Raw genomic sequence first — 11,680 nt, forward strand, 5'->3', positions numbered from 1 at the left:
TCTAATCCCAAAGCAGTTGCAAAGTGAGCACATTTTAAGGCAAGTAAGTGTAGTTTGAGCATTAACATATATAGGATAACACAAGATTCACCTCGTCTTTCCCTGTACAATGCGGAACAATTCCTTAATACTACCTCTGTCCGGATTTACCTATCACATTTACACAAAGGGTGTTTCGTATAAGCATTGAAAACGGAATCAAAAGGAAGCAAATATAAGGGGGAAAGGGATAGTCTAACTACTTTTTCATTTGTTTGGTTTAATCATGAAAATCAATTACTTATACCTAACTCCCTTTCTTTCTGTTTGAAGAGGATAAGGTAATTGTTACAGAGTACCTTAAGATTTTTTTTTTATTATTTTTTTTTATTATTATTATTATTAAGAAATTGTTAAGTTTTAGAGAAGTAATAAATAAGTGAAAACTATCAGCCATTAAGCAACGGTAATTGTTACCCAAACTATCTAATCTCGGTAACTGTAATGGTCCAATCAAATCAGTTTCCAACCTAAATCACTCGTACTAAACATGTTACTATTACTTCCACACAAGAGGAGTTTTCCTTTAAAAGGGGGGGAAATGGGGGTGAGACCAGGTGGTAGACAATAATTTTGCATTTGGACAAGGAATGTTTCTATTACCTTCTCATCTAAAGCACAATATGAGCAGAAATAAAAAATAGTGTCACAAAACTGTGCAGCTTGACTTTCCTAGATACACACAGCTTTCTCAACATTGAGTCAAGTTTGCCGCAAGAAAATCCCCGTTAGGGTGTATAATCACAAAGTTCAGGCCTAAAATTTGCTATTTCTATTATCGGGCAACCATTACAGGCAAAAACCCAGAAAAGGGAAATCCTCTGAAGTCTGAACTAAAAGGAAACCTGAAAAGAGTTGTTCAGTAAGATACCGGGTCCAGTGTGTCATCTTCTCCCAGTCAAGTAGTGGGCCTTGGCAAGTTTTGTACAATCATCACTATTGGGTCGCGGTCTTTTCTGAGAGCTCTTGGTATTTGGTGCTTCCTCCACCTCATCATCATCACTATCAAGCACTCTATAACCCAATCGAGTTATCATGCTAATGCGCTTAGGAACATATACATTCAGATAATAACTGACAATATCTTTCCTGGTCTTAGATGGGAAGGATGATTCAGCTGGCTGCAGAAAACTCTTACCCTGTGACAATGGATTTGCACAGACAAGGCTATCGAATTTCTTTTTCTGTTTTGATGTCCAGGACTTGCCAACATCTTCACCCATCTCGTCAAACTTCCAACTCTTAAATGCAGGGCCCAGGTCAGATTGTAACCTTGCTCTTGCTTCCGAAATATGTTGTTTTGCACACAGTGAAGAACCAGGAGAAGAGCAAGAGCAGGAATCAGGCCTTCCCTTTCCTATTTTACCTCCTGAATCTGTACTGTCATTTTGAAAGGCCCAAATTCTGGTACCTAACCACCTTGAAGTATCTGAATCACCATTTTCATACATATGATTAGATGCACTCGTCCATTCAGGCACATCAGCTTGAAATCGAGGACCAACAGGTATTACTAGTGCAGGCAGGCAATCATTAATATATTCTAACCAGTCCGCTGACTTCTGAGGTGATTGCAGATTTCTTTTCTTTGGCTTGTGCATGGCGAATGTATCAAACTGCAGCCAAGTTATATTTAAACATTGATACCCAGATGATTAATATTTAGTAAGGTGGATTGAGTAACTTGCTGATTCCCAATATTCACAAGAATCAAGATGTCTGTACATGTGCATGTTGTCAAATCAAATGGAAAATCTTGTTGAGTTCAACTAAAAAGTACCAGATTCAATTCTGTAATGCTGGAGAATGTTGCTGATTCCACACAATATGCTGCTCAAAGTCTTCAGCTGTAGACCAAATTGACCAGTCCTTAGCCAACTCCTTAGAATCAGCTGATCCAACCAGTCCAATAACCTATTTATGAAAAAGAAGAATAGATTTAGCACATCAAACAAAAGTGAGCAAATAGTAGCTAGAGCAACAAAGTAGTCAAACGCCACTACAATGAAACCACCAGCAAACAAGAATCCAAATATACAAGGGTCGGATATGGTAAGATATACAGCTTTAACCCTGCCAGAAGCAGAAAAATTTTGGTTTCCGTAATACCCTCCATCCAGGAGAGACCATTCTGGTATACCATTCTCTAAGCTTATCAGAAATTACTAGAAATTATTAGTAATTGAACAAGGGAAGGCCTGATCAGAAATTATTGCAGCTTATCGGAGCCTTTTTGAACTAATCTCCCCTGAAACTTTTGTTAAGGTGAAAAGAGCGCAGCTGAAACTATTACAATTGATGAGCTAGCTGATGAGGAAATCACCCTACACACTTTAATGCAACAAGGGGAACAAGGACCCAAAGGGCCCCTTTCCACACCATACTACCAGACAGCCATGAATAGAGGTACACCACTTTAAACAGCTCTATCACCACTTGGTTCCCGCAGAGAAAGGACTAAACAGCAATTTTTCTGTTTCAAATAACATCACAGGAACTATATATTCTCACTCTACTCACATCATTTTATCAGCAATGCATTAAGTAAAAAAAATTCATCCAATAATATTCAGATCAACTATCCCAGCTAAGCATATATAGCTATTTGCCCCACAATACTATTTTATTACTCCAATCGCATTACATGTATTTCTTGTAGAAATAGATCCACCACCAGACCAAAACGCGCAACAAGTTGAACCAATTTCACATCCTTCTCATACTACTTCATAAACAATACCTTCTGTATTTCATATAGGTTTATGTGGCTAAACTTCTTCCCATTATTGGGGAAAAAAAAAAATTAATACATGCATTTAGAAAGACGTATTTATGAGATTCCAAAAGTACATTATCTAACAAGTTAATTAAAGATTTTACTTCCATCTATATGAGATGTCAAGGTTATACTCCATTTATATTCTTACTGTATATGATACATTTTGCACTTACCAACACAACATCATGTTAACCAATATGATTTATTTTTTATTTTTTATTTTTTATTTTTTTTAAAAAAAAGGAGCCAAAAAAGATTTGCCACATCGTTCTAACATAAAACATGGTGGGTTTTGCATAAACATCATCAACTTTTTCCTGTACGACTGCACTTTATACCTGCATAAAATAGCTTTTCCACAATAACTAGCTTCAACAATTGATACTTGTCTGCTAAATGATTTCATTTGTGAGTATACCACATCAATTTATCTTGAATACACTTAGCAAGCTTCATCTATGAATATGACGTAAACACAATACTCAATGCAGGAACTGGAAGTGGGGCATGATAATGACGTTGTTTAGGGCAATCTGTTTTGATTAACATCTTGCATATATACACTACATGCATTAGAGTAGATCACTCTTATATAAAAGGCTGCATGTCATCACCAATTTCATGTAACATAGAAATCTCCTCTTCTGATTAATCTCAGCTTAACATTCTGTGTGTGATACTAAGATAGCAATTGGAATCCACATGAGAAACTAGTTATGCAGTAGCTCGTACTACCTCCCCATCTTCCTCAAGCCTCAACTAGCAAACATGGTACATAGAGGGTGGGGGAAAAAAGCACTACATACGAAAAACACAAGCGATTACACATCTAAACATGTAGAGAAAGACAAGAGCATAGAACCAGCCAAACTTATTCCATTTAACTATATTTGTGACATTTATAATACCCCTTCCTTGGGCAATTCCAAAAAAATGAAAGGATATTTTATCAGAACTTCTCATCATAGATAATGAAATGATCATAAACAAGTCCTCTTATTCTTACGAAGTCGAAGCAAATAATAGCAATGCTATACATTAATTCGATTCAAAAACCAATAAGAACCATGAAAAAATAGTTACTTGTATATCAATACATACATAGCATAGTAATTTAATTTACATAAACTTATCGCCAATTTGTTAGCCACATTCGACCAGTAAATCCAAGTCAATCATATCATTTAGAAGGGTTCTTGACAATGGAAGCTATGCGTATGTTCCGAATCAACAACACTTCTCTAGCATGCTAATAATTGGAATAAAACCATCACACATATGAGCTACATTGATAACTTTCTTTACATTTTATTTCTTGAACTACCCAATAACAATGCTTACACATTTAAAGGATCTAAAATGAACTTAAATGTAACATTTACTTTGCACTAAATTTCTACAGCTACCCAATAACAATTCTTGAGGGTTTAAGGACCCGAAAATGAACTTATTGATAAATTTTAGTTTCCATTTTATTTTGAGGCATAATGTAGGCAAAAATACACGCAAATTTGTTCACATTAACATAACAAAAAAAAAATAAAAAAAATAAAAATCGAAGAGAAAAATAAAATACTTGCAAAAAATAAAAACCAAAAAAAAAAAGTAAATCTAAGAAATAGCATCCCGCTTCCGACGAACCCGCAATTCAATTGAATTGAATTTTCGCAAGATTCTCACACCGTCAGAACCCAAAAAAAATCCCAAATCAGATAAATGATTTAAAATGAAAAACCCAGTACAATAAACTAATCTTTCTGGGTCAAATCTAAGCTACCCCATTAATGGTTTTAAAATTGAAAAAAAAATGAAAAATCCAGTTCAAATTCATAGAAAATTAAAGGAAAACACCCATGAAAACAAACCTTGCTTTCTTCCTCACTAAAACGGAGCTCCAATTTTCGTCGGATTTGCCTCACTGGATCAAAGAGAGGTGGAAGAGAGAGAAAAAAATTGATTGAAAAGAGAAGGAAAAAGGAGGTGTTGCGGCGGAAATGACGGTGGTGGTGGTGGCGGCGGAGGCGGCGGAGGTGGTGGTGGTGGCAGCCTAAGAAGGTTGAGGAGGGGAAAGGTAGGAGAAAGAACTCATTCTTTCCTTTGGTTTTTTTTTTCAAAATTGTCTTTTTTTTTTCTTTTTTACTTTTAATGTTTCTCAACTATTTGTTGTGTTTATTTTTGGTTTCTAATACTTTAATTTTCACGTTTGTCAATGCATAATATATATTTATATTACTCGTAATATATTCGGTGTATAATTCTCTATTTGTCTCTTTTTTATGGTTACAGTTTGACTTTTACGGTCTCCAGTGCACAACTTCAACCACGTACGAAGTATATATATAATACAGAGTACTCAGGTAAAAATGTAACCATAGAAACGATATAGCTGTATGGTATAACAACTGACAATACCTTGTGCTATGCGTAGAAAATTTGTACTACAAAAGCGATTGTACCTTATACTCTCTCTGTTTCAAAATAAGTTCTCACTTTTCCACAAATTAAGGCTAGGTACATATAACCTGATCTGATCTATAGATCTGGTCTAATCTGATTTATTAAATTATGCGGTATATTAATATTGACCAGATTTTGACCTTGTTTGTACTCTAATTCATATGATGAAATTCATCAAATGAAATGTCATTATATTCGTATTAATATACAATTAAATACGATTTTTTTTATTTTTTATTTTTTTAAGTTCCCTCTACGTTCTTCTTGGGATGGTGTTTTCCTAGTTTTTGCTAGGGTTTTCCCAGTCTTTTGGGTTTTCTTTCAATCTTCTCCCATTTCCGTTTTTTCTCCTTCATCCTTCTCTCCTTAATCTCCCTCGTGAATATTGGTAGGGGCTACCACTGGTTCCTTGATCAGTGATAAGCCCCAAAATCCCTTTTTAATCGCTTATAATAATAGATCTCATCTTTACGATGGTCTTGATCGGTGTAGATGATTCCTTTGTTGCCATCAAAAGTTCTAATTTTTTCGTGGTAGTTTGTGTGTCCTTGAATCGGTTGTCAGATCAATGACTACGATTCATTGTATTAGTTTATGTTCAATTCAAAAACTACCAAAGATCGCAAGGCCCCCTTGTAGCAGTGTGTGGTTCCTACTACAGGTGTGGGTATCTTACAACGTACAGCCGTTTCGCTGAAAAAACATATTTTATAAATGTAAAGAACATACTAGTTTAGTTAAAATAACATAATATTAAAATGTAATGAATATACTTAAAGTAAAAATACCATATTTGCATAAAAAAAAATTTAAAAAAAATGAAAAGAGAGTGAAAAGAACATATGTCCATGTTATTTGATTGTCAGTGTGATGTATATTAATTTGTGATATAATGTTCATTGCTTATTGTGAAAAACATTATTATCCCTGTATCGTAAATTTTGTGCAACGTACCAAAAATTGATGTCCCACAAGAGTACCTCATACCTTATTTAATAATTTTCCCACTTGCTATTCCACTAACCATACCACTTACTTTTCTTATCTTTCTCCTTATCAATAATTGTGCCTATTCATGTGCACATATATGCTTGATTCATTTCAAAAAAGGTAAAATTAAAAGTTTTGGACAATCTTTTAAGGACAAAAGGATAACTTCCATTGTTTTTGAAAAAACCGATATGTCAATCCGAAACTTTAGTCAATTATATATTCAAATTGACCAACAATATATATATGTCGATCTGATATAACTAATAGCTACTTGTCTAATCAGGCCTATTTTAATTTAAAATATTTATTATGTTGAAAGTCTCTATGTTTGTGGATAAGAGATTAAGTGTAATCATTTGACTTTTGCACTATTCGCATGATAACTTTGATATGTTGTTTTTAAATAATATAAAAACCATATATTATTGTGTGAACTTCCTCCGTCTTCGTTTATGTGAAACGTTTTGACTCTTTACACTATTCACCTAATCCATTTTTAACTATTGTTTGTTATTTATACATATAAAAACAGTATAGTCTTGTGAGTATATGTTGGAATTGTCTAAATGAACAGATTATTAATATTCAATTGTTATAATTTTTAGGATTTTTTCACATTTGCTACCACCTAAAACACCTCACTTCAGATTCGCTACCCATTTAAAAAAAAAATTTACTTTGCTACCACCCTAAACAGAGTTTGTTAGAAATTACTACCCATGCCTTACACCGTTACAATTTCCGTCAGCATGCCCCGAACCACCGTCCAGCCACCCCACTACCACCCCTTCCCCTCAACTGCCACCCTTCCTCCTCCCCCTTGCTGGCGGCCGACGCCCAAAACAACGGCCGACGCCGGCGACTCACCCCCCTCCCTTCCCCCACCCACGAACCCAACCCCCTTCCCTTTCCCCCACCACGAACCCAACCCCCACCTCCCTTTCCCCCACCCACCGAAGCCAACCCCCACTAAATTCAGCCCCCCTCCCCGTTCCCTCCACCGGAATCGACCCCCCTCCCCTTTTTCTACCCTTTTCGACCACCCCTAACCCTAAACCACCCTGAGCGAAAACCCTAAAATTCGTTAATAGTGGTTTCGGGCTAGTGGTTTAGGGTTAGGAGTGTCGATTTTTGGGTGGGGGAAGGGGAGGGGGGTCGCTTCCGGTGGGGTAAACGGGGAGAGGGTTGATTTTGATGAGGATTGGCTTCGTGGGTGGAGGGTTTGGCTTCGTGGGTGGTGGGGTTAGCTTCGTGGGTGAGGGAAAGGGAGGGGGGTTTGGCGTCGTGGGTGGGGAAAAGGGAGGGGGGTGAGGTCGCCGGCGCCGACCGAATCTTTTGGCGCCTGTCGCCGGCAGGGGGGAGGGGGAGGGGTGGCAGTTGAAGGGAGGTGGTGGCAGTGGGGTGGCTGGGGTTTTTTTCATTTTTTTTAATTTTTTCTTTTTTTTTTTTTATTTATTTTTTTTAAAATAAACTTAACGGAAATCCTAACGGATTCCGTTAAGTGGTAGGATTTCTAACAAACTCGATTTAGGGTGGTAGCAAAGTAAAAAAAAAAAATTTAAAATGGCAGCGAATCTGAAGCAAGGTCTTTTAGGTGGTAGCAAATGTAAAAAAATCCTAATTTTTACTTATTGATGATTAAATATATTTTTGTTCAAAGTTTTTCATTGGCAAACGTACAAGAGAAATGTTTCACTTAAAAAACAGAGGGAGTAAAATATAAATGGTCAAATTGTGTGTTGGCAGTGTGGTGGTCAAATTGATGAACTTATTTAGATACAATGGAAATATTTTTTTTTATTTAGAAATAATTTGACCAAGCCATAGTAGAGAAAATTTTATATTTTTAATTGCATTTATTTATTGTGAGATATCATTAATTTTGTAGTTGGAAAACTAAATAAAAATTCATATTTTTTTTTGAAGGGAAGATCAATTCATTAATAAGAAGTCATATGATATCTACAAAAGAGATCAGAAGCAATTAATGCAATGAAAATTGAATCAAATAACAATTGTTATTCTGTAAAACTATCGTGAATGAGAATTGACATTGATATGATGAATACCCTCGTTTCTTCAAACGTTGCTCTGCAACCTTCTTCTACAAGGTTGAAAATTTTAAGGTACAACTTGTACCTTGCTTGGTACTGACAAAAAAACGCGGAAAGAACATGTAACTGTTTTGTAAAGAACATACAGCTCTTTTGTAAAGAATATACAACTGTTTTATAAATAACATCCAATTTTATGTTTTTATTTAAAGAACATCTGTAATATTAATAAAGAATATAAAAATATTATGTAATGAACTGATTTATATATATATCCACCATAATTGTAAGAAAAAATTTAAATAACATGTACAATGTCTTTATCTGGCTCGTGTGATTGGAGGGCACAAGCATGTAATAAGTAAATAAATACTTCGTAAATAATTAACCTCGATTATATATGCTCTTTAAAAGTTCGTCGTGCTACGTGTGTGTACTCACTCCTTTCGCCCCTATATTGTTGATGTACTTTTTCTTATAAAACTGTCTTTATTTATTTTTAATCCAAATTATTTAACCAAATATTTGCCTACTTCACAAATGATTTTATTAGATTAAATCAAATCAAATCTTTTTACTTATATATAATTCCTTAATTATAAAAAAAATATAATTTATATAGAAAGTATACATTAATAAAAAATTAATTACACCATCTCGTCAGTGTAGATATAATTAAGTTTAAAGTTTAGTCAAATATGGAAATTAGATTAGATTAAATGGGAAAAGTTCATATCGAATCAGAAGTAGTGAGCATGGCCTTGTTTAGCACGCTTTATTTTATTTATTTTTAGAATAAATGATACTCCGTATTATTTATTTTTAGAATAAATGATAATATGATATGTACTTAGTAATTTAATATTTTTCTCACATTAATTTTTACCCACTAATCACTAACTATTCCATTATTTAGGGCTGCATAGGTGTGTTTGGATTGAAGGAAATGGATGAAAAGGAAGGGAAGGGAAGGGAAATGGAGAGATGAGGTATCTTTCATTTGTATAACAAATGAGGAAGCAAGGGAATTGGAGGGGAGAGAAATTGAGAGATTAAACTGTAGGAAATTGATCCCTCCAACAACGGAGAGATTTGGAAGGAAAACTCACCATTTCCCTCCCCTCCCTTTCCCTCCACTCCTCTTATCCTCCCTCCCTTCTTTTCCTCCCCCCTTCTTTATTTAAACACACTGTAAAAGTAGAAAGAATAAACATTAAATAAAAAAATTTATTACACCGATTTACTCGTGAATGTCAATAAATTCCCAACTTAACACTAAAAAAGAAGTAAATTAATTGTTTATATGAAGCCTCAAGGAAAGAATGCTAAGATGTTGGTTTATGTAAGAAAAGGTAAATAAAGTAAGAAAAATAGTATTAAAAAGGTGTAATTATTTGAATGTTCTAATCCTTCAAATGAATGCGGCCCTTTGAAATTTAATCACTAATATTTAGAAATATGAGCTATAGAGCATCTCATCATAGTTGGTTCATTTGGCTCAAAAAGAAAAATAAATAACATTTCATTATATGAAGTGTTAAAAGAAAATTTCAAAGATATCCCAGGCTTGTAACATTGATACTTTGACCCTGGGCTTTTCTCCAATGCCTCATTTAAAATCCGCTGTAACTACAATTCAAAGATATAAGGTATAGAGCATTCAATGATAGATGGTTCATTTGGCTCGGTGAAAAAAAAATAGCATTTCATCATGTGAAGTATTAAAAGAAAATTTCAAAACTATCCCAAGCTTACAACATTAATACTTTGACCTAGAGCCTTTTCTCAAATGTCTCATTTAAAATCAGATGTAGATGATTTACCCTGTATATGGTTTATCTTGATGTGAAAAGTAACATGAACATGTTATTGACTAGTTCTACACCATTATGTCCAGTCATGGGAAAAATAATCATTCAAAAAGTGAAAATTTGTGAATTGTGATACATTGATATACTTTTGATGCAGGTTGGCATGTGAGTGGGACCAATTATTAATTGATATACTTTATTGATGCAAGTTGGCATGTGAGTGAGACCAATTCATTTATCATTGTGTTTTTTTAGCATCCACATCCATTAGGCTCCCCATCACCTCATTAGTCCACATCAATTTCCACTAACTTTATCACATACCCTTTTCATTTTACATTTCCATACCTACATCCATTAACCTCTTCATTTACTTTCTCTCTCTTATTTTTGTAAATTTTTTAAAAATAAAGAACAAGGTGCATCCATGTGTATTGGTGGAAGTTAAGTGCCAAAGGTGGCCCACAAATGAGAAATGGGAGCTTCCCATCTAATTAACCTCCCCAAAAATTATTGTGGGATGGGGAAGGAGGGGATATCCTTAATCGAAGGTAAAAGGATTAACGGGTAGTCAAAATTTAAGTTCAAAAAGTTGAAGAACCATCAACATATTTGTTCATTTAACTACTACCTCCATATTTAAATAAGTGAAACGGTTTGACCTTTTGCATTATTCATTTAATTCACTTTTATTGGTGTTTGTGAAAATCAATATGAGGATCTTTTGAAATCGACAGGAAGCACTAACCACTTGAGCTATCCCTCACAATCTACTAAAATATATTAATTTAAAAATTTTACTTTATTAAGTGTTGAGGTAATCTTGGTTTTTAAAGATTAAAGAACAGAAAAATATTAAATTTCACTTATCGAGTTTTGAGCTGATTCAAATAAGAATTCTTGAATCAAGTTTGACTGAGTTGAGTTTTTTTTTTTTTTTTGGTAAATTAGAAATTGAGTTGAGTCCCAATAGCTCGCAAGTTGCAAGGAGTTTCTCTAACAAAAACACTTTGGTACAATATTTGTTTACCTTAACGGCCTAATGGGTACGTACGTGTTATATCCCGTGTGGCAGTAAAATTGTTGCGATTATTCGTGTATTATAGCCTTATAGGCCTATTCTCTCAAAAAAAAAAAGCCTTATAGGCCTATAGCCGGAGGAAGACCAATTAGTATTATTTACTCCTGGATCACAGTACTCCACTACTCCATACCCAATATACTTGAGTTATTTTGCCTAAGTCTTATGTTATTTTGCTTAAAACCTTGTGTTATTTTGCTAAAATAATATGTTATTCACTTATTTACTTTAACATCATGTATAAAAAAAAAACATGCATTTATTAAAATAACATGTATATATTTAAAAAATAACATATATATAAATTGAAATAATAAGAGGTTCACATCAAAATAACATGAATTTTATAAATCAGAAGTACCGTGAAAGGATCAATGTTGAAAAAAAAAAACGACATGCAAATATAAAATAATATATACTACGTACTTTTTTTAAAATAACATATATATAAATTGAAATAGTAAGT

The 11,680-nt window shown here is 34.0% G+C and overlaps 1 protein-coding gene across 2 annotated transcripts; it reads right to left on the reverse strand.

Moving 5' to 3' along the window:
* Window positions 1–632: 632 nt before the first annotated feature.
* Window positions 633–5,004, reverse strand: LOC145617562 (AT-rich interactive domain-containing protein 2-like). 2 transcript variants are annotated; one of them, XM_081672279.1, is made up of 3 exons: window positions 4,684–5,004; window positions 1,820–1,953; window positions 633–1,655 (listed from the first exon to the last, which is right to left on the reverse strand). In XM_081672279.1, the coding sequence occupies exon 3, from the start codon at window positions 1,638–1,640 to the stop codon at window positions 924–926; it is 717 nt and encodes a 238-aa protein (XP_081528405.1). In that variant the 5' UTR covers window positions 1,641–1,655; window positions 1,820–1,953; window positions 4,684–5,004; the 3' UTR covers window positions 633–923. The 2 variants fall into 2 exon arrangements, with proteins under 2 accessions (XP_081528405.1, XP_081528404.1); XM_081672278.1 differs by having other exon boundaries at window positions 633–1,953.
* Between the last annotated feature and the right edge of the window lie 6,676 nt (window positions 5,005–11,680).

This window comes from Chenopodium album, chromosome 26 (genome assembly GCF_948465745.1).
Source record: "Chenopodium album chromosome 26, dcCheAlbu1.1, whole genome shotgun sequence".
NCBI lineage: Eukaryota > Viridiplantae > Streptophyta > Magnoliopsida > Caryophyllales > Amaranthaceae > Chenopodium > Chenopodium album.